The sequence below is a fragment of the Odontesthes bonariensis genome, chromosome 7 (assembly GCF_027942865.1).
Source record: "Odontesthes bonariensis isolate fOdoBon6 chromosome 7, fOdoBon6.hap1, whole genome shotgun sequence".
In the NCBI taxonomy this organism is placed as follows: domain Eukaryota; kingdom Metazoa; phylum Chordata; class Actinopteri; order Atheriniformes; family Atherinopsidae; genus Odontesthes; species Odontesthes bonariensis.
The window spans coordinates 26,038,880-26,062,198 of NC_134512.1; the positions used below are offsets into that span (position 1 = coordinate 26,038,880).

Here is a 23,319-nt window from a genome sequence, read left to right on the forward strand (position 1 = left end):
TATGTTCAGAGAATATAAACCCAGCAGAGCTCTTAGATCCAAGGACTCAGGTCAGCTGGTCCAGTCCAGAGTCCAGACTAAACATGGAGAAGCAGCATTTAGCTGTTATGCTGCAAACAAGTGGAACAAACTGCCAGTGGAGATTAAACGTTCACCAAATGTAGACATTTTTAAATCCAGGTTAAAAACATTTCTTTTCTCATGACGCATGAAATCTGCACGTTTTCTTTTAACTTATCTGGACTGTTGCTTGTTTTTAAATTCATTTAAATTATTTTTATTTGTTTCTCTTTATATTCTTTTATGTATTTTAATGCTTCTTCCACTCCCTGCTGCAATGCTTTTATTTTATGTAAAGCACTTTGAATTGTTTGTACATGAAATGTGCTATACAAATAAATTTGATTTGATTTGATAAATGGCTCAACTCTACCCGATAAAAATGTTACAATCATTGTGAAAGTGAGGTGGCAACATCAAATGACAGCCTTTCTGACTCTTTTCTTTTGAAATCTTTTCCCTAACCCAAGACATATGCGTTTAATCCATCCTAATTAAGATCTAAGTGAACTGCTGCTCTAAGAGCACATTTCCACCCCTCATCAAGTACACAACCTTTCTTATTTAAGACTTTTCTAGTTAGTGGAGGGTAGTACTGAAGGCCCGAGTTTAAAATACAAAGCTGGCGACTGGCTTTGGCATAACGTAACATGTGCAGGACATTCATGGAGCAGCTCTTTCATCGCTACCCATCCACTAAAATGTAGGATACAAAGGAAATGATCACAGCATCTGCTTTTATTTTGCCTGTAAATGCAAAGTCACCCATGTTACAGCACATAAACTTATGTAAGAGGCTTTTCACAACGTTGCTCTGCTTGAAAAACAATACAACCCCAAAGCGAGAGTTCGCCTTCTGGCTTGTGATACACTCTGTAAACATCAGAATTTAAAGCCTTTTGCTTGTTTTCTGTCTCCAATTCAATGTAGTCAGTCATTTCCAAATCTTATCATAATCATTTGTGATGTCAAGTTCTGACCTAACCAAGTACTCTTAAGTGCTTGAAGCATTGCTGCATCATGTCAACCCCCCCACCAGTGATTTTTTATGGCATATGGTTGTTACATAAACCATATAAAATATATCTAGAAAATATATCTAGATTCAAGGATCAAGCATATCTTTATTGTCCCCAGAGGGGCAAATTGTTATACAGCCAACCACAAAATCATCAGACAAGAAATGATAAGCAGACAGTGAATACAATATGTTTAGTTATTTAAAAGACCAACAGCAGTCAGAACAAATGAGTTTTTAAGTCTCTGCACACTGTCAGATTGTATCTGCTGCAGATACCCCTGGAGAGCCGTTCAGCCAGGATTGATTTGCTCTTCCTCAAACTCCAAACCGTGTGCAGGTGACGGAAATCATCAAAGATGTACTCGCACTTTTGCTGCACACTGACGATTCTTGACTCATAGGACAAAAGGAAAATGTGACACACATGTATTCTTGTGAAACTTAAAGGTGAGCTCGGTCGCAATCACATTTCCAAAGGATCGCTGAATATACACCAGAGCAGGGATGACCGTTGGATTCTTAAGTCTATTACCACCTCTTTAGTTTTCGCTATCATACGGAATTCATAAACCGAAACCAACAATGCATAAAGGCAGCACTTTATCATGCAAGAGATCCTAAAATATGTGGCCTTATTTAACTTTATCCCGACTACTTTGGGGTTGTACAACAAATGCATCAGTGTGACTTCTCAGTCGGTCAGTATTTGTTCAACTACAATCTGCTTTGATATGCCTGATTCAAACTGTCAATTCACAGACTCACAGTTACTCCTGCGGTCAATTTAGGATCCCCAACTAACCTGACATGCATGTTTTTAGACCATGAGAGAAAGCCAGAGGATTTTGAAAGATGAGCAGAATGTGAAGGGGATTTTTGTATGTTTTTTTTTTTTTTTTTAGCTACCAGACTTTCCATTAATGTTAACCACCTTCACTGCTGCCTTTATGTTCAAACACAAGAGCCTGTGTACACAAGCATTAGGGAGCACTGGACATTAAAATCACACCTCACACCTGTTTTAAGGAGTTCACTGCCAGTATCCCATGGCAACGGCTTACTACTCAGTACACATTTGGTTTTACTGATAAATGTTAATTATGCAAATAGACTCTTTGCAGGAGGGCAACTTTCATGTTCTTTGCCTTACTTTGTTCAGCAAGTTAATGATTTTCTAGTGGCTTTTCCAGAAGCATGTAAATCACCTTTTTAAAATTCACAAGCAATAGTTTCTTCAAGCGGGCTTGTGGGATTGGCTCAGGATGAAAATGCAAATCAGTCACTTAAGTCTCAATTGGTAAAGCTCGAAATGTTAGGCCGATAAATGACAAGTCAAAGAAAACAGGGTTTTCTGAATAGAAATTGCATCTTTTGTCACCACTAGGTAAAGATCATTGTACATTTTGCTGTCATCATTAGAATAAAAAAAGTCAGGTATTCAAAATCGCCATAATACTTTTAAAAATGTATGAATCGCTCAAACGTCAGTGCATCATTCTGAACACTAAGTTACGTTTCAGATCAAAACTTTTACTGCTATGCCTGTTTTGATCTGTTTAATACATGTTCTTTTCTTCCTAATTCCACACTCCCCTGCTCAGCTGCTGGGAGACATAGTGACAGAAACACACTCCCCCCTCCAGGTGACCCCTGGTGTCAGGCTGCAGAAAGGGAAAATGCCTTTTTGCAAGGCTGCAGGCATAACCGCACGAGAAGAGAAGCAAAGCTCTTTGAAACATTTCCTCTGCACCAACCTGGTCAAAAAAAGTCTCTGCAAACTCCTGTTTGCAACCATCCAGACAAAGATACACCAGGTATATTTTTGAATTGGACTGACAGCCCATTAACACCTTCTCCTGAGAAAGGATTATGTTCGCCTGACTGACAGCTTTCTGCAGCTCTCTCACAATATACTTCTCGCTATCCTTATGCCAAAGACTAATCTGAATAATCATCCCCAACAAAACGCAGAAGAAAGGAATGATAGTGACTGGCAGAAATGTGCAGGGATTTTTTTCAAAAAAATTTACAAATATCATTACGTTCAAATATACTAAGAAACTTGACAAAAGCAAGACAGATATTACAGCAGTGATGTAGATTAGTACTCTGACCCAGACAGGTCGCAGCCATACTTTAGTTTGAGAGACCCTATTGACAATCCTCACAGCCTCTTTGTATTTGTCTTGGTCCTCAATGATCAGGCGCAGTTGCTCAGGGACCTCCATGTCACTGAACTTTCCAGAATCCCATTTATTGAGTTCCTCCTCATTGACAGCTGTCAAAGGCTGCAGGGCCTTCCCGCTGTAGATGGTGGGAGGGTGGAAAGGGACCACAGTGGACCCCTGAAGCTGCTGGTTGGGGGTGCAGAGCACTTTGAGCAGCTTGTTCATAAAGTCAGGGTCACTGGCCTCGAGGTAAGTGAGGTGGCAGAGGTGGAGAGGAACCAGGACTCCTGGCTCCAGCATCACTGGGATCATGGGTTTTCTCTCCAGACAGTCTCTGAACAGGGACATGTTGGCCTCCAGGAGACACCAGCGGCTCCTAACAAACTCTGCACTGAGAACCAGCAGAACCTTCTGGCTCTCATGGATGCAATCGGACATGTTCTCCAACACGGTGCGACCAGGAGTGAAGTCCCGATCATGGTAGCAGACCTGTAGGCCGCATGATTCCAGCTGGTGAATGAGGGAGTGGGTCCACTGGTGGTCAGTGCTGCTGTAGCTGATGAAGGCGTGGTAACTCTCACTGTCTCTCAGAGCAGGAGGAACACAAGCAGCATGAGAATTTAAGATGGTGGACTGTGACTGAATCTCAGGAGTTTCCAAATTATTTTTTTCCTCCATATTCTCTGAAAAGTTGAAAAGAAAATACAATTTAGAAATGTTGCCCCCCCCCCCCCATTTCAACCTTTGAATATGATGAAAGTTGCAGCAAAATACTTCTGAGTTTTATGTATTTAACATTAGTGTAAATGTATATAAATCATGTAAAACCTTTAACTGAATGTGTTGTTAAGTTTGGGATTTAGATTTAGGTATAACAAATATGTAAACCTGACAAACACTCTGGAAGTACTGAAACTTTGATAGTACCTTTATTTTTCAGTTCCTACATTCAGTGAAATAACATAGATTAATCAAATAATAAAATCAAATACTCTCCATGATCTCAAAGTGTTGGTGAATAGGATGAAGACTGGCAAACAAGAGTGTTGTTATTAAAGTGGTGCTAACATATTGCACAAAATACTATAAAACTGAGACAGCCTTCCAAAAGCTGCCAAATGTACCCTGCATGCCAAAACATTTTTGAATGTGATTACTTGATTGATCTCTGAAAGGAAATTGATTTGCTGCTGTAAATTACTGTTGTATAATGAAAAACAAAATACATTTTTAACAATCAATTGACAAACTTTGGAATAGTTCAAGTGTAGCTGTTAGAGGTGTGGTTAAAATCTTCAATATTATTCTGAAGTAGCTTTGCAGCAACTGATGATGTAACACACAGCAAAGGCAGCTAACAGAGATGAACTGTTTATAGACAACATTAACAGAAACTCACAGTCACCAATTCAACATCTGAAGTGAAGAGACATTCCTTGTCAGTGACACTGTTTCATAATCTCTTGTTAAACACTGTAAGGGCCACTCCTGAACTGTTCCCTCTCTGTCTGCAGTCTCTGTCTGGGCTGAACATCCTCCTCCTTTCCCTCTGTTTTGTCACTGCTTTGCATCATAGATATCTCCTCTTGAACTCTGGAATTTAGTTCTTATTCTAGGTATTACTTGTTGGATATTTGAAATATCCAACAAGCTGCTCTCTCATGCAAACAACTTTCCCGTTGGCATTGTTATGCATCATAACAGATACCCTCAGGTTTGTTATACTTAACACAGGAGACGTGTTCCATCCATAAATATGCTTTATTGATCAAAATACTCTTTTAAAAATAAAAATAAAATAAAAACTGTTCAAACTACAGCTGAGGCTCACTAGTAGGGTGACAAGCCAACAAAGGCAGGAGACATCCAAGATCACCCCGCAACAGCAGCTGTGCAACCCAAACCCATAAATGCAAGACAACCTGCAACAACCTGGAAGGAGACGTCACCACCACCACTGGAAGCTCCCAATGTATGTAAATGTAACCCACTGCCTCGACACATCCGCTGCCAGACCCTCTGCACCGTCCCTGGACTCTGCGTTGTGATTTTATTTTTGTCGTGGAGTATTGTGCGGAGGGAATGAGGCACCGGAGACAGCTTCTTTGGAATGTGAGTCCGAGACGTTTCCTTTTATTACCCGCGGTAACACCTTTTGGGACAAAGGTAGAGGAATACTCTTCAATAATAAATCTCTTCGTCAAACAATAATTAAAGGGGAACTCCGGGGCATTTGAAGCGCATTTCCATTGCTAGAGGTTGTCAAATAATGATAGTAGGACACAGAGAGGTGCAAATCTGCGCTCCCTGTGTGGAGATCGCGCTGTTCGCACACCCTGTCATGCGAGGCTAATACGTGGTGGCTAAGGGGCAAATTCTAAACCTTCCATGTAAAACAACAACTTGCACACTGCAGAAACGTCACACCAATTTATAAACCATCCGACAATAAAGTCACAAGCCTTACCATCAAAACCATATGCATGGTTCTCACATTACTGGCATGGGGACGTTACAAAACAACTTTATAAACAGCATGTAACTCACCGGTTGGTTGTACACTCGCGCATGTGAAAGCCCAAAAGAGTCGATGGACGATAATCCCATATACAAAACAATTATCTCCTCTAGAAAAACTGTGTTCAAGTATTTAAAACATTAAAACAATATTACAGGGCATTTATTGTTGTAATGTTTTAACTACTTGAACGCAGTTTTTCATCTCTGGATACATAAAACGCTAATGCAAAACATACATTTCCGCCCGGCTCACACACTAGCATGCTAGCCACACGCTCACAGCCACATCCTACCGAGACTTCAAACACTAAAAAAAACACAACGTTAATAACAACAGCGACCTTTAGTCTGACATATGACTGACCAGACCAACACTCATGAACAAAACAACAAAAAAGGACCGTTACAACATAATATTTTAGTAGAATGCAGGACGCCTGACCATGCTTACCTTTTGGGACAAAGGTAGAGGAATACTGAGAAAACATGGCGTCCCACACAGGGCAAACCTCAAAAAACTACCTGTGAACAAGGTCACAGTGGCGTAAACAGGTGCCTTACTTAAATAAAAACAATATAATTCTCAAGAGGGTTTAAATCAGATATATATATAAACTTTATTACAGGCTCTAGGCCCAATAGGAGGACATGCAACATATACATAAAAAAATAGGCAATAAAAGAAGAGAGAAGAGGGGAAAAAAAGACAAGCAATGATGTATACTAGGGCTGGGCGGTATACCGTTAAAAAAACGTGATCTCGGTTCACACCTACACAAGGTCCGCTTTTTGATGAGAGACGGTTTTGTTCTGTTTTTTTTTTTCATAACGAGCCGCGTAAAGGACCGTGTGTACTCTCGCAGCAGTGTGTCGCAGTGAGCTTGTCGCAGACACGACGCAGTTATTTTTGATTTATGCCTACTTTTGAAGCGCTGTCTGCGCTATGTAAATCCCACGCCACAACGCAAGAGGGACAATCACGAACAAGCTAGGATTGTGGGTGTTACGGTTACGGAGGTCATTCAACAACAATGGCGACTGGACGAATGCGCACTTTGATTGAGATGCAGCTGATCGATCTAGAAATAGAAGAAATATTGCTACTACTGGAGCTGGCAGAGAGGCGAAAGAATCGTCACGGTTAGCACGGTTAGCGTCACCATTAGCCGGTTAGCAAACCGGAAATACGCAAGTGTAGAGCGGATGTAGAGTTGACCAATCAGAGGCCTCCTTTCTCTCCTCCAGCGGCGATGTCTGCGGCACTGTCGCCCAAATTAATAGTTCTGAATAATTTCCCCATTTTTGTCAGAATTGTTGGTAATAGTTCAGTCAATGGGTCTGCTCTGTTTTTATTACAGTGTTCTGGATAACACAGTGTGTGTAAATGCCTGTTGTAGGTGAACTTCATATAGTTCATTGCAGTTCATTTTAGAAGTAAATGTGTCTTCTGTGCTTTTTTATTTTTTATTTTATAGGTGTTCTGGCTAACAGAATGTGTGAATATCTGTTCTAGGTAAACTTCATGGAGGTTATAGCCATGGACATTGTGCACATTGCACATTACCAAAACAGCCTTGGCCGTATTAGTCATGCTGTATTTTATGTTAAATATTTTTGTTAAGCAAACTGAATAATAGCAGAAATTGACTTTGGATTTGAGTTAAATAGAGATTTAAATTTGTTTAAAAAAAAACGTGCAGAAAACCGTGATATCATTTTTTATCAAAAAAAACGTGATACTCATTTTTTCCAGAACCGCCCAGCCCTAATGTATACCATCAGTCATGACAGTCTTAAAAGGCAGCCATACCAATGCTTCTGACAGAGCTGCATCTGGGGCTTGTGAGAATCCTTATAATACAATTTTGAGACTTATCCAGACGACACATGAACTTAAACATTAGGTTCCTTAAGAGAGCCTGTAAAGTACTTAGTCCTGAGTCACAAAATAGTTTACTAGCACTGCAACTCCTAGGCTTTTTCAGCAATATCCTCAGGCAGTCATTATATGCTACTTGGAGTTTACGCAGGGTCTCTTTTTTGTAGCTGACCCATAATGGGGCTGCATACATAGGAGTACAGTAGGCATGAAACAAGCTTACTTTCACATCATCAGAACAGAAATGAAATTTTCTTACTAACATGTTTGCTTGGACATACAGCATTCGTCTCTGCCTAAACATGTCAGCATCATCTTCCAACTTGTCAGTGATAATGTGCCCAAGATATTTTGTACTGCTTGATACACATAGTGATTGCCCTGACAGGTAAAACGTTGGGAAGAGCACTTTATGATACTTTACTTCACTCCCTCCCACAAAACGACCGTGCTCATGCCACAAAGTCACCATCTGTTGCGGAAACAGAGCTCCACATTTAGGTCAGGTGTGAAATCAGGAAGTCTGGCGCTCTGTTTCTTTCTTCTCTGTTTAGAGTCGCAGTGGCAGCTTGTGGAGCGAAACCCGCACAAAGTCCGTTTGCAATGTGAGCTGCAGCGTTAAAAACAAAGCTTAAACACAGGAAGCTGAAAGCAGAACAGAAAAACAGGAATAAAGCCAAAAGGCAAACATGAAATGGAAAACAGGAGTGCAAAACATCAGCATTCCTGTAGCCCGAACCACAGCAGCAGCACCCGCAGTGGTCACGTCCTGGTTAAACCAAAGACCTCAGACAGGCCTATGATCCCTGGCAGCGCCGCCCCTCCCTACACGCAGAACACGCGCTGTGCGTAGGGCCCCATTTTGCGCAACGGGACACATTCTCCGCAAATGCGCAAAGGATGCGCATCGCTGCTGTGAGGCGCGCGTAGAGCACCAAGTCAGCCCGAGGCAGGAGACGGAACTTTGTGGCATAAACACCCCAGCTGATAGCCTGCTAATCATGAGACAGAAGAGAGGATCATTCTGTCTAGATGTGGACTGGAGATTAAATTTCCCAGCGGCCCTGATTCTCATTTATTGAATGTCCAGTTAACTGTAAATACATTCACTTCTGTTGAAAAAGGGGTGGTTAATTAACCAGTTGGTGGTCGTATGTTGGTTCAGGTTTATTGCCTATCAAACTATGCAATCAGTAGAAGTTTTGTGCTATTTTTATGGAGGTAAAATGTCGCCAACTCTCCCTGTTGCAGTTGCCTCTGCTGAGCGAACCTCTCAAAACTGAAGCTCATCAATGGTGCAAGAACGCTTGAGTGGCCTGGCTATCATAAGCATCAAAATTCTGCTTATGACCCCAGTTTGGTGAAGGACGGCCCTGATCCCTGGAATGTCCGAAACAGCATTTTAGAAAAAGACCAGTGTAATTTTGAAATATTGAATATAGCGAACTTTACATACGGATCTGGCATTACGGAACTGCAAGAATTTAAACACAACAGAGACTCATACCTGCAAGGGCAGCGGAGGAGTGTGCTCGGCACCAGAAGGGAAATTGAAATGCTGCTGTATAAATCATTGTCATTGAGAATTATAGAAATAAAAAGAAATTAAAAATCTGTTGACAAACTTTTGAATGGTTCAAGTGTAGCTATGAGAGGTGTGGTTAAAATATGTCATCATGAATAGACAGCGGAACTGACTAAGTCACACTCAGCAACTGTAGTGAACAGATGATATAGACTGAAACTCACTGTAAGCCCCACTCCTGAACTGCTGAACTGTTACCTCTCTGTCTGCAGTCTCTGTCTGCTCAACAGCCTGAAGAGTTGTTCCTGCAACCATTGTCTTGGTGAAATAAACAATATTTTCTAACTGGTATTCATTCTCTGTCCTTGTCAGGGCCTCAAGCTCACCCTTTGTAATCTGCCAGGGATCTCACCTTTTCATGATCAAGGGGAGAATTGAGCTGAACTTCCTCCTCCTTTCCCTCTGTTTTATTATTTCTCTGCTTCACGGACATCTCCTCTTAAATTTGTCTGGATTTGAAGTCTTATAACAGGATATTGTTTGGGCTTTGAAAAGTTCAATAAGCTGCTCCCACATGTGAACAGCTTTCACGGTAGCATAGTTACAGATTAAACAAAAAGGGCCAGAATTAGTAGCATAAAGCATTCCAGCATCAGAGCATCCAAAACATCATAGAAAACTATTCTGTGAAAATCAGTGTTTTTACAAAATAAATGTAATGTGAATATCTCAAGAGGATGAAGAGAAATACATTATATATCTATGGCAGGGCTACTGTCTGCTACTAATGCATTGCCATTCTAGAAAAATCCCCCCCAAAAAAGACAACTGTTTTTCAGAGTGGAGAATTCAATCAGACATGTAAACTTTCACGTCTTTGATTGAGCTGAAAAACAGAGCACTCCAGCTCCTGTTGCTACGGAGTAGGAACACCTGGCTGCCGAGGGTCGATGGTTTGATATAAATACAGTACATTTACCATTTTCATTAAGAATGAAAACTATCTTAAACCAAAATGATATTGTACACACAACAATGTACTTTCATACCTTCTAATAAGACCGTAGATTCAAGCCGAATTGGTGAAAAGTCGTCAAGCTGCGTGAAGGATTGAAAAACAAAAGTAAAATCAGGAAATAGCAAATCTATAACTTCTCCTTTTGTTTGAGACAGGATGCCCTCTGCTCTCTGCAGGGTTTCTAAATAAGGTGACTGTGGCTTCATTAGTTCTTTTTGTCCTCTAACAGAACAGAACAAGAAATGACTCAGTGGATGCAGATTTGATGTACTCCACTATCAGAATGATGTTGGGTTTTGTCTTTGCCTCAGTAAATAATTGTCATTGAAGTGGGCTCATTAACAAAAAGTACCTGCAGATAGACTTTAGAGGAAATGTTTCTTAAAGAGAAAAAAAAGTTAATGATTCCCACCTCCAATCAAAGTGGTGACTCTAAGGTCCTCCCTTCCCAAGAAAAGTGACCCAATAAAGATCGCTTTATTGGGTCACTTTATTTGTCTGTGTGTCTGTGACCTAGGGCCATTTAATATCTGAGATATTGAAAACTAAGGAGAATTTCATTTATCAAAACACCTTCCTGTCTGAGTTGACATTAAAAAACTATTTGGAGGACCTAAAAGTCAAATAATACAATCTTTCCTCTGAGTTTTGTTCAGAAATTACGTTCTCGAAATCAGTAAACCAACCCTCAATTGGAACAAAAATATGGTCCTTGCCTTCAGGGTTGGAAAACTATTGTTTTTTCTCTATTGTCCAGCTTAAGTGATTTAATACAAACAAGGGACCACCGAATTTTTTTGGTGATATAACTAAACAAGTGCTCCAGGGTAGAGAGACAGCAGTTATAACAGTGTAATGTGGCTGTAATCTAGGCCAAGATCTGCTGCTCTCTTGATACAGCAAAGCCGGCTGTGCAGCAAGTGGACAGGATTCTGAATACTTCGACACCCTCAACCCAATCTAACCCTAGCAGGGACACAAAAGTTACATGAAATGTCAAGACAAAAAAGGGAATTGTATCTTGGCCATGTCATGAATATGTTTTAAAGGTGAACATGTTGACAGCATTGACAATAAAAGGTGGACGCATCATCCTGGTCTGACAGGGCCTCACACCTGCATTCTTTCTGAAACCCAGAAGGTGGGGGACTCCTATGGTTGCAAAAAAAGAAGTCAGATTTTAGAAAAGTCTGTGCTTGAACGACTTCATCTCTTGATTTATTGTGTTATCAAACATTTTTAAATGTGTTTATGGTCTCAGTTGCTACTTTCAAGTGTTCTTCAATACGGCATGACGTTCAGTTATGGGCCCATTTACAGCAGGTAATGCTTTTGGGGTGTATTTGGGTTTGACAAGTGGCAACCCCATAGGTTTAAATACTGTTTGCAGGTTCACATCCGCACCACAAGCAGTTTTAGGGAAAAAAAGACCAAAATACTTTATGACCAAAATGTTAAACTCTAGCCAATGAGTTATATCACAGTGGAAAGACTGCCTGTGACTGACATGTCCCACTAAGCACTGGAGGATAGCGTGACTCAAATTTCTTTCTATTATGGCTAAATACACATTGCATCAATAGCACTGATGGCCAGTCGATTCTGACTTCAGACATCTCTTGTTAAAATATGCTTCTATTTAAGCTGTCAAATTCCATCCATCCATGGATGGGGGATGGGGGGGGATAGGGGGGCTACCCCCGCAGCCATTGGGTGAGAGGCAGGCACTGTGTCAAATTCTGTCATGAAAAACTTCATCAATAGATTTTTCCCACAAAGTCATAATGATGTCATTAATTAGATGGATTCTTTCTGATCAGTGTGCCGATGGTAATTTCAAAACAGGCTTCGTAGTTTGATTGATATAAGGCGTCAGACATAATAATTGTCATCCAAATCAAGTTTTAACTATCACCGTCCAGATCTACCTTCTTGTGTTTTGATAGAAATGTTTTGATGGAAAAAAAAAAAAGACCATAATGGCGCTGGCGGAATGCCAGACTCAAGGCTTCAAAGCAGAGCCAAAAAGAAATCCTTACTTTAAGACCTTCAAAGACTCGTAATATATCACTATCTCAGAATAACAAGAGCAATGTGGATTTTTTTTTTATCCATCTCTTTATGAAAGGCAAAAGAAAATAGCATATTCAGCCGCTCCACTTTGCACGGCAGGGATCGTACAAACACAAAAGAAGAACTCAAATTACAAAAGATAGAGTTCGAATGACTTCTCTGAACATAAGTACACCACAGTGTCTTTCTCAACTGAAAATATTGTTAAATCTATTACATATTTAAACTCTAAGCTGGCAGTGCAATTGATTAATAGGTACTGAAGTTTTCAATGTGGAAAACATGTCAGGAAAAAAAAAACATCATTATTCAACGCTGGAGTACATCTTTTGTTTGTTTTTGCTCCAAAGAAGAGTTTTATGCCATTAAGAACAAAGCTTTGGGTCGGATTGCCAACGCTGAATATTCCCTCCAGCATAACAATAAACGTTCCTCTTCTATAAATGACATGGCAATTCTAAAAGACAGAGTCATTAATCACAAAAACAGAAAAAAGTTTGCAAAGAAGAGACAAATTTTGTATGAAGGTACAGTACCTAGATACAGTCCCATTTTACAACTGGATGTCACTGAATTTACAACATGCTGCATTTTAAGTGTTAAACGCCGCCCTTATTAAATGTTTTCCATTTGCATGATAATATTAAACCCATATCCCACAGTGCACAAACCATTAGTCATTCAGTTTTTCACTTTGGCTCCAAGAAATGCACGACACAATTTATTGGTTGTGGCGGTTTGAAGACAGGTGGTCGAGTAATAAGAGGATGGAACGGGCAATGGAACATTAAACAAGTGCACCCGTCTTGTGTTTGTATTTTCGTCTCCAGGATGGTCTCCGGCATCACATGTCTCAGCCTCTGCGATGGGAGGATGATAAACGTAGTTCGACCCAGCTTCTTTTATCACCACACTCGCCTTCTGAACATGAATTTGCAGTCTTTGTGGTCATATTAGTTTTCTTCCTCCTTTGTTTCCGTCTGTGAATAAATTGTTTATTCATACTTTGCCAGTGACGGTAGTGACCTATCCTGCCTGTCTTTAGGATCACTGAATGACATGTCTATTTGTATTTGTACAACAGTATATGCCAGAATATATGAAAGCGTCATGGACATCAAAATGTCTGTCTAAATAAAAATTCATTCATGTGTAGTGAGCATTGCGCTTGCATTTTGTTTCAGCCGTGGGAAAAATGAGATCAGTTTAAACTTTTGTTACTTGTGGTCAGTATTGTTAGTTATAGTATACATTTTTAAGAGAGAAAGTGAATAGAGTTCTCAAGAAGAGAGGGCTGGAACTTTTAAAAAATTTTTTTTTTACTGAATTCAATGGCATGATACTGAGGTTAAATATTATTTTTAATTACATGGCTCTTAGAGGCCCATAAGAACAAAGAATAACTGTCTGCTTTCAGGTAATAATGACCAAAAATGAAGTTTGAGAATATGCAATCTCTAGTGGTTGTGAGAGCGCCACAGCAAGAATTTCTCCAGGCGCTCTGATTTCCTCCCAAAGTCTGATGACATGTGCTGGATACATCTTAAGTATACGGGGAATTCTTAGTTGACAGTATGTGTGAATATGTGGCTGTAATCAATCTATCTATCTATCCAGAAAATGGATGGATGATTTGATGAATAGTAGAATGAAAAGGGTCAAAGAGAACCAGCTAGATTTTAGGGATATTTTGAGCAATTCATTTGAGTTAAATGACATAAAAAATTTCAACATCAACAAAGGAAAAAAAGACACCTCTTTGTTTTGGATCTCCCGAAGAAGCAATGACCTGGATTCAAAGGGTGGGGGGAGGCTTTTCGCTAGACAGCCGGATATTTATCTTTTTACAACATGTCTGGATCTCTGTGTACACACAGAGTAAGACGTCTGCTTGTCATTTAAGCCACCCTGAAATTTCCATTAAGAATTATTGAGGGGGAAGATAAAAAAAAGAAAAGGGATGAAAATACAGAGCCCGTCAAAAGTTTGGACACACTTTGCGATTCATTTTGAATGAGAATGAGGAAGTAGTTCATAAAGTATGATTTTGCTTTTATACTCTTGATGAAAGGCAGCATTACATTTCCTTACATACAGAGTTTGCTGTTGAAAAGTAGTTCATATAGTTTCAAGGAAGCAGGTTTAGTTGACTCAATGATCTACGCCACTGAGCACTGTTCATTTGAAAATATACTTGAGAAAAAAATGGCTTTGGCCACCAGTGAATAGACGCTTGGAATTGTTCCACACGTGAAAGCTTTTTCACAGACTATTTAAAGACCTTAATTTAACCCACATTTCACTGGTGGTAACAAAAGGATTCAATTGGGAATTGAATTTAGAACATCCCAACTTTTAGTGCGCCTCATATCCTATTGAGATGCACGACTACCTTTTTGCCAAATGAATTGTCACAGCATTGTATTCCTGTCGTTAGGGGGACATTTTGCCTTTGGAGTTTGTTTATAGTTATGTTAGCAGCACAGTTTTTATTTCACATTATTGTACACAACTGCTCCTTGTTACAATGCCCTGTACTCATCTTGCTGGACACATGCAGCACATGCACTGTCTGTCCAACAAATAAGCAAACAAAAGAAAACAATGCTGCCACTGGACACGGAAAAGATGTTACACTGTTTCAAAAGGGTCGCACTTTTGGTCTGCCTCAAAAACTGAAGTGAAGATTGCTGAAACTACTCAAGTTGGGTTAGTAACAGTCCACAGCTTTCTTAAAACCCTGAAGGAAAGTGGTTTAACCATCACTTTCAAAGAAGAAGTGTTGTCACAACAATATCTTGAATTCTCTTGAGGAAATCAAATGAAAGAAATCAGTAGAATGGGTTTAACAGTCCACCCGTCATTGCATCTGCCCTTTGTTCAAGCTTGTGGGGGTAGTGTTGTGACCCGCTCAACAAAAGGTTGTTCTAAATCTGTTGATGCCCAGTGGGAGCGAGGTGAGCGATGGCAGACAAGGGCCTGAGAGCTGATGAGTCCAGAGGACTGGACACAAGCTGAACCGGTGGCTGAACTTATAGAGTGGAGCAGACGTTGAAATGGCTGTGGAGAGTAGGAAGGCTGGAGTTTAAAGGTGAGAGTGAACAATAAAGGAGGCAAGCAGGATGCTAGAAGGCTTAAAGGAAAACCTGGCTAATGATGAGAATGACAGGCAGGCAGGTTGTAGTCAAGCTGGGTAGACTGGCTTTCAAAGGATGAATTGCCAAAGACGACAGGAAAATCTGAGGAAGGCTCCAGAGTAAACCAGAGTTGATATAATGCAGGAGCAAGTTCAATTGAGCCAGAAGCCCCAGTCAGAGATCATGTATACCACAATGGTAGTTATTCTTTTTTTTTTTTTTGTGAATCCAGCCCATCTTCTTTCTTGATTTCAAATGTGATAGCTATGCATCAGAGTCTTTCAAATTAAAACTTGACTTATTTAACCATGATACTCTTTGGATCAGACACTGTCACAATGAATTATGCATAGAAATGACTTTAGCTTTTGGCCACAACTGTGTGAAATAATTGATAATTGTCTGTGATAAATACCAAATTATTCATGTAGTTCATCAGCTTTCTGATCCGTACTCCATTAATTGCAGTATCATGAGAATAAAACAGGTTTGCCAGCAAAAAAGGACCAAGGACTAAAGCAAGAGTTCATTTTCAACCAAAAGCACTCGGTACTTAAATATATATACTAATATATACTAACATGCTATTCCAAATTTTGGTAAGCCAACCAAGGGGTGAGTTTGAAGAGGTAATTGTAGTATCCAGATAAAATACAGCAAATCAAAGTAACACTTGTGCTTTATGTTTGTTCTCCCATTTAGTGCTTTGACTTATATCCTGTGCACTTACATAATGACAATCAGTGTTGACAGTGTGTAAACAGGGCGAGATAGAGCATTGTTTGCCTGGTTTTAAAATAGGTCAGCTAAAGGTGCCACAGACGAGGCTGACAGCACCACATCTCATAAAGTTTTTTTTTGTGCAGTATCTGCTCATTACATAACTATCTTCTTTCATACAAAAAAAAAAGGAAGTTCGGTGGAGGAGACCATTTTAGTCTGAGTAATGTTGCTATGTGTGCTTTTGTTTAGCATCTTGTGGTTGTTGTATTTCTGGCTTGGGAATTCAGCACAGCAGTGCTTACCACTTATTGGCTCTGTGATAATGAGAAACAGTGGAAAAATCTAATCTCAAGCAAACCTAGACACCACTGGGTCAGACGACTGACCTTCGGAGGTTTCCGCCAGTTACTTTGAATACAAGAATTTGTTTTTTTCAGGAGTTCATTCGAGTTTTCTGAGGGAGCATAAGCCAGGGATTGACCTTGAAGCCATTTTGCTCAGGCCCATAATGACCCGTTCACATGTTAAAAGCGAACTGCATTGATTTTATATTTGCCTGATCTTAGTCACATATACAGGAGTCAGCCAAAAGCATCGTACAAACTTGTGAAGAATCAAGATTTTCCTAAATTGCAAACATTAATTTTACTGGTTGACAAGTCAGAGCTTTGAATCATACTTTATGATGATTGATATGATACTCCACGTGTTAAATCAAAGTGTGCTGCGTGAATTTGCACAGCTGTTTTTGCACTCCACATATCAACCTTTTGCTGTGCAGACATTGAGGATGGGTGAGAGAAAGTTATTCATAAAAATAAACATGTTTTTCATCCAGAGGTTTGTGACTCATACTCCAAATGCACTGCAGTGATATCTCAGTCTGAACCAAAAAATGGGCAGTTTTGATTGCACTTTGAATTAGAAAGGGACAGAGGGAGGTGTTTTCGCTGGCTTTGCTGAGGAAACTTTGACATGACTAAGGCCTAAAGGATTTTCACAGACACGGCGATATATTATAGAAGCCATGAACATCCATGACATCAATCATTCATTTTGATTCCATTATCTTGCTTTATGTACCTCGAGATAACAGTGCTTGTTTTCTTGTGATAACAGGTGAATTAATTTAGCTTTTATCTCGAAAAATCCACCCTTTTGTTTTCGTTACACAAGATGAATTTTACCCGTGGCCTGAAAATTAGCTTTGTTTCCTCTACGTCACAGGATGATCATGATGAAGTCAGAAATTAATGCTTGGCTCATTTATTCACACAATTTTATCTAATTTTTATTCAGCTTTCAAGGCAGCTTCCATGACAGTCGGGGGAAGATCCATCAGGGAGCATTTTAGTTTGCCACATTATGTTACTAATACGCTGATGAAAATGATGAAACGCTTACAAAGCTATGCTGATGAGAAATATTCTCACTTCCCTTTTGGGTTTTCATAGTTTTAGCAGTGTAAAGCATGAACCTTTTCTTCCACCAGTGGCTGGTTGATTTCAAATTCTACTAACCACTTACATTTATTTCACCAGCCATCATTTTGCAGGCACTTTTTTGTGTATCCCCAAACCCATTTTCTGTGTAACAACTAGAGTACTCCAGCTATTGGCTACCCTGTGAATTTTATGTTTGAATCTTATGTCAAGTGCCAGCACTATGGTTCAAAACAGAACGGTAATAATCAATATATTTGTATTTTATATGAATATTTTCTGTTATGATTTTGATATTTGTACTTTTAACAGTTATTTCCATTTTGCTTTCTGTTGGCCAGAGTCAGCCCTTAATTTCTGTTGATACAACTGACTTTCCCAAATTGTTCTCCTTTTTATATTTTTCTCTTTCCTCTGCCATGCAACACGATTCTGAAGTAGTGACTGACTAATTAGGATACATGTTAGCCAGCTGCCATGGCCTGACATGCATTATAGAACGAGTGTGCTTCGATTTCTGCAGTGTTAATCTATGAGTACCAGGCTGTGCTTATACTTTGCTTTTTATGCGCTGACACCCAACAGCCTCTAAAATTTCAGACATGTGAACTCAGCTAGGGTGAACCTAATTTTACAGTCTGTGCATTCAAAGGCTTTCATGAGTTGCATGGTACCGTGACGTGGGTATGTGAAATATATGAATTTGGATGTTGTGCGGATCTCCGGGGAATTTAAATCTGACTGGCGTAATGCGCAAAACTCTAACCATTGAATGGGAAAAAAATAATAAATCAATGAATAAATAATCAAGCCTATATTGACAAAAGCAAAGAAAAAGCTCTACCCTTTTTCTGTCCTATCATTTTGTAATTTAGTATATCCAAAATTCCAAGAAATTGCATAATTGACGGCTCAATCTTGTCAGCACAGACAATTTACAGGGTTTATATGGCCCCCAGACATCCTTCCCTCTGAGTGCTTACTGCAGCTCCTGCAATCAAATATATAAAAGGCTAAAAAAAAAAATAATAATTCTAAATCAATTTCTTTGAAAAATGTTTCCCGTTAAGACTGTGGGTGTCTGGGTTTGGCAATTTGAGACGAAGGAGGAGGACCCAGATGCAGACACGGGACAGGAGCCAGAAGGAAACTTAAAGGGGTTTATTATGAATATAATAAAAAACACAGCCACTGCTGGAGAACCACAAAACTAAACTAGAAAAACAACAACACCTAAAGAAGAAACAAAAACCAGACTGTACACTACGCAGGACCAAGACTGACGGGGAAAAATCATGGGCAGTTTGACGGAGGATCTGACAATGACTGAAAGGAATTAGGAGACTAAACACTGTGGAGAGAGTGATTAGTGAATGTGTACAGCTGAGGATGATTGATACAGGTGTAGGGAGTGGAGCTGACGACCGGCAGGAGGGAACTGAGGAAAGGTGAGGAAATGGGAAGGCTAATAGGAAAACTAAACAGACAAACCAGAAAAACACACAAAAATTACATGGATCGTGATAGTGGGGACAATAGCTTTGCTTGTAATACAATACTTTCTTAGACTAATGTGCACAACCTCACGTTTTCCTCTCTGGCCACTTTACATAAAAGGTTACCAAGATAGTTCTCTCAGCCTGGCCACATGGAACTGATTATTGTGAGCGCAGAATTTGTACAGCATGCACATGTACATCTTTAGGTTCTGACCTCATCGCTCTCTACATTAACACACCAAGCCAGGCATACCAGAGAAGGAGGAGTGGTGATAAAGAAGGTAGACTCAGGGCTTTTTAGGTGGGTGTTAGGGTGAAGGTTTGGTTTTTCGAGTAGGCGTACCGTCTGAACAGAGACTCTGGGCAAAGCCGCACAAAGTGACAATGGCATTGAAGAATTCCTTGAGGGGGCCAAGGATAAACCTCTTCTGCTAATGTCCTAGTTTGCCGTTTTTAATGTGTTGCAGGCTCCGTGGAAGACATTCAAAACCAATATTCAATTGACAGGGAATGCACTCATGACAAATGACATTGATTTTTTTATTATTTTTTTTGTTCCACGTTTTCCACAATATCAAGCCAAATAAATGTCATGCATATCTGAACGCACATTCAACCACATAAATTTACAATCAGCCACTGGGCTTTACACGACCCCATCGCAAGAGTGAAAGGTTGCATTTTACATTTCGGCTAAACACAGAACCGATGTCCCTCTGTCTTGGAGCGGAGATGCACCTCCCAAAGTAATATCTGACAGAATTAACTCTAAGACGAGCAGTCATTTTTGTGATATGAATCACTGACAAAGTCTGTATACGCAGATAAGAGGGGTGATGTTGGAAGAGATCATTGGACCCTAATCCCTTAGAAATGGGTTTATTTTACCCACCAAATGCATAGCACTGATTCCAAAAGTGAAAGAAGTTTTCACTGCTGTTACATCACACACGTAACAAGACAAAAACAGCATGTAACCGTTTAAGGAAATTACTTTTGTCAAACAGTTCTCTCCTCGTCTGGAGTGGTAGTGTAACTCATCAAGGCAGAACAACACTGCTGAGATGACGTGAAGCCCCATGAGGATGGCCAGTCTTTTTCAAAATCCAATACCCGTGTTGTGTGTGTGTGTTTTTTTTTTTTATTCTCACTCGTCTTTGTTTCTAGATACATCTGTAAGATAATGACAAGGGTTACACACACAATCAGGTTTTCAATAGTATCTCATTTGTTCTCATTTGTTCTCATTAACGCAGCTTTATTACAGAGCGTGCATTCATTTGTCCTCTGCTTCATTTCTATCCTTATTAACTATCCAGCCTTGTGATAAAAGTAACGAAAAACCCAGAGGAGACGAGACACGGCTTCAGTGCTGGTGCTGTAATTGATCCAATCAGTTTTCATTATGAGGGTGGCGGAGTACAAGGCTTTTTTGTAGACTTTTAAACTTGTCTCTCTGTGTATTGCATAGTTTGTCTTCTTGAATTTGTCATAGTTAACACATTTTAGGGAAGCTGGTAAGAGAGCAGATTACGAAGCCAGGGACTGCATGCAGAAAATCTGATGAAACACGAACGGCACAACTTCTGATTTGAGGGTGACGTCACATAAAGGCAATAAAGGCTACTTCTCTATAACTGTGGTTCCTGTTTATTGAATAACTTAGAGTTTTGCAATTTGGGGTCTGAAATACATAAAAAAGCAGAATGCAAAAAATGTCAAAGTTAAGAAAAAGGATATTTATTTTCTCTTGATAATAAAACTGAAAAATCCCTGTGGACACTCTTGTTACACCTCTCTCGCAGCATTTAACAGACACAACTTAAGCAGATTTGTAACTCACAAATCTATGATAGACATTTTTTTAAACCAATACCAATAACCTGTGATCCAAAGCAGAAAGTCAGCGAATCTTAATTCATGTAAATGTTTCTTTTTTTTTTTATGCCTCGTGAGTCTTACATAATGATTTCCATTGGAAATATCTTTTAAGTCACTTTACAAATCCCTCAAATAATAAAGATGATGGCAGGTGTTTTATGTGGTGCATCAAAAATTTAATAATTAGAAAAACCTTTTAAGTAATTAATATCTCCCGTGAAAATCTGTATGAAACCTAAATCAACAGGGCTAATGAGTTTTTGAAAAGTACATTTCACAACACTGATGTGCAAGATCACAAATGCATTGACTCATTCAACTGTTACCTGTATACTCTTATGCAGGGCTTGAAAACGAAATTATTTTTCAATCGTTCCATTCCGAACGGTTCAGGCATGTTTAACGTTTTCGTTCTTGCGTTCCGCCACCAACATATCGTTCCTGAACCGGTTCGGAACGTAAAATATCGTTCGTTCTTATCGTTCCGGCAGTGTTTGGCGGGCCTATCAAGTCTACGTGTGTGGACTTTACCTTAGAATAGACGTACTCATTAGTATTTGCCCTTGATTTACATCGTAGCTCTATGCCTAAAAATAATAAATCACCGGCAGCATCCAAAAACATTCAGATGGGCTAAAGCTGCGTCGACGTCACTTCCTTGATCTGGGAGCTTCAATGTAAGATGAGGGTTGATCTACTACTGTAGACAACAAAGTATATGCTATATTCTACATGAATTTTTATGAATTTTTATGTTGTAGAGTTGTGGATTTATTTTGTCAATGGAGAAATTGAGCAGCCTTGCTTTGTTGTCTACAGTAGTAGATCAACCCTCATCTTACTTTGAAGCTCCCAGATCAAGGAAGCAACGTCAACGCAGCTTTAGCAGCAGAGAAGCTATCAGGCTTGTGTTGATAATAATAAACTCCTGGACTATGTACAAACTTCCAAATGCATCGTTTTGTGAGTACAGACCATATTTGTACTACTGTAGAAGTTTGGTGTCATGGCATGTGATTTTAGTGTGGTAATTTTGGAGATACTGCCAGGGTCCGTTAGCGCTTGTACTAAGCTATTCGGGATAACTCAGTAACTCGGCTGATGTTCGGCCAATATCGGAAAAAATTCGGTTGGGCTACTTGGCTGGATGTTACGGTTCAAATGACCCTAGGGTGAATCTACTCCGAACCATCATTTTAACTAGTGGATAACTAGACTAAGTAGTGGATAAAGGAAGTGATTTGTGACAGCTGCATGCATTGAGCCTAGCGGGCAGCGAAGTGAATGCACAACCGGAAGTAGTCTTTTTTTTCCCCCTAACAAAGGCTACGCTTTTGTGAAATTTTATAAAATATGTAGAGAACGAAAAAAAAACGTTATTAACCGGTTTTGTGGATTTCAGATTAACGTTTCTGTTCCGTAACAGTTGAAGACCATTTCGTTTTCGTTTCCGTTTCCGTTCCTCGTAAAATTCCGTTCGTTTTCGGTTTTCGTTTTCGTTCCTTGAACCGGTTCGGAGCCCTGCTCTTATGTGACACTTTTCTAACTAGCATGCTCAGAGATCATAGTTGCCAAGTCCGGTTATTATATGCGACTTTGGGCTTGTTTTTCTGTAAAGTCTCTTGTACATCTCGTCAGTCGTGGGTTGCAGGTTTTTGGGCTTATTTTCTAAAGTGTAGTCGCTTATGTGGGATTGCTTTGCTGCCTCTCTCACAGCTCTCCAACGAGACACACAAACGCGACAACGCGACAGTTTGTCCTTTTCCATGACCCGTCCACGCCCCCTTTTCATGCATATCAACGACAGAGGGAGCCAGACAGATACAGAGAGTGACAATGAGCGGGAAAAAGTTGGGAAAATATGGAAAGAAATATAGCAAAGAGTGGGAGAAAGAGAGAGGATTGAAAGACTGGATACGACCTCAGGTGGGAGATAACACGAAGGCGTTCTGTCGATTCTGTAAATGTGAGAAACGTGCTCACCGTGCTGATTTAATACAATATGCTGGCACAGAAAAGCACAAAAAAACTACTCCTTCCTCGTCCACCAGGCTTACAGAGATTGGTTTCACATCCTCAAAACCAAATGAGACAAGACAAGCAAATGAGTGAAAGATTGCCACTTACGTAGCCTGCCACACATCAATCAGTGCTGTGGATCAGCTAGGTGAACTAATTGGATCTACCTCGACTGACAAAGAAATCAAAATACACCGGACCAAATGCACTGCATTAATAAATCATGCAATTGCCCCATGTATGTCATTCAAAGTTTTTCTGTTTATCGTCAGTTTGCTTTTATTTATGCCTAATGCATAGCCTATGTACTTTTCTTTGTTTTATCAAAGTTTAAAAAATTAAGTTATTCAAAGT

At 39.8% G+C, this 23,319-nt stretch overlaps 1 protein-coding gene across 1 annotated transcript; it reads right to left on the reverse strand.

The window, feature by feature from the left end:
* Positions 1–799: 799 nt before the first annotated feature.
* On the reverse strand, positions 800–10,280 carry LOC142384748 (uncharacterized). The gene is made up of 2 exons (XM_075471049.1): positions 10,223–10,280; positions 800–3,932 (listed from the first exon to the last, which is right to left on the reverse strand). The coding sequence occupies exon 2, from the start codon at positions 3,925–3,927 to the stop codon at positions 2,659–2,661; it is 1,269 nt and encodes a 422-aa protein (XP_075327164.1). The 5' UTR covers positions 3,928–3,932; positions 10,223–10,280; the 3' UTR covers positions 800–2,658.
* Positions 10,281–23,319: the final 13,039 nt, after the last annotated feature.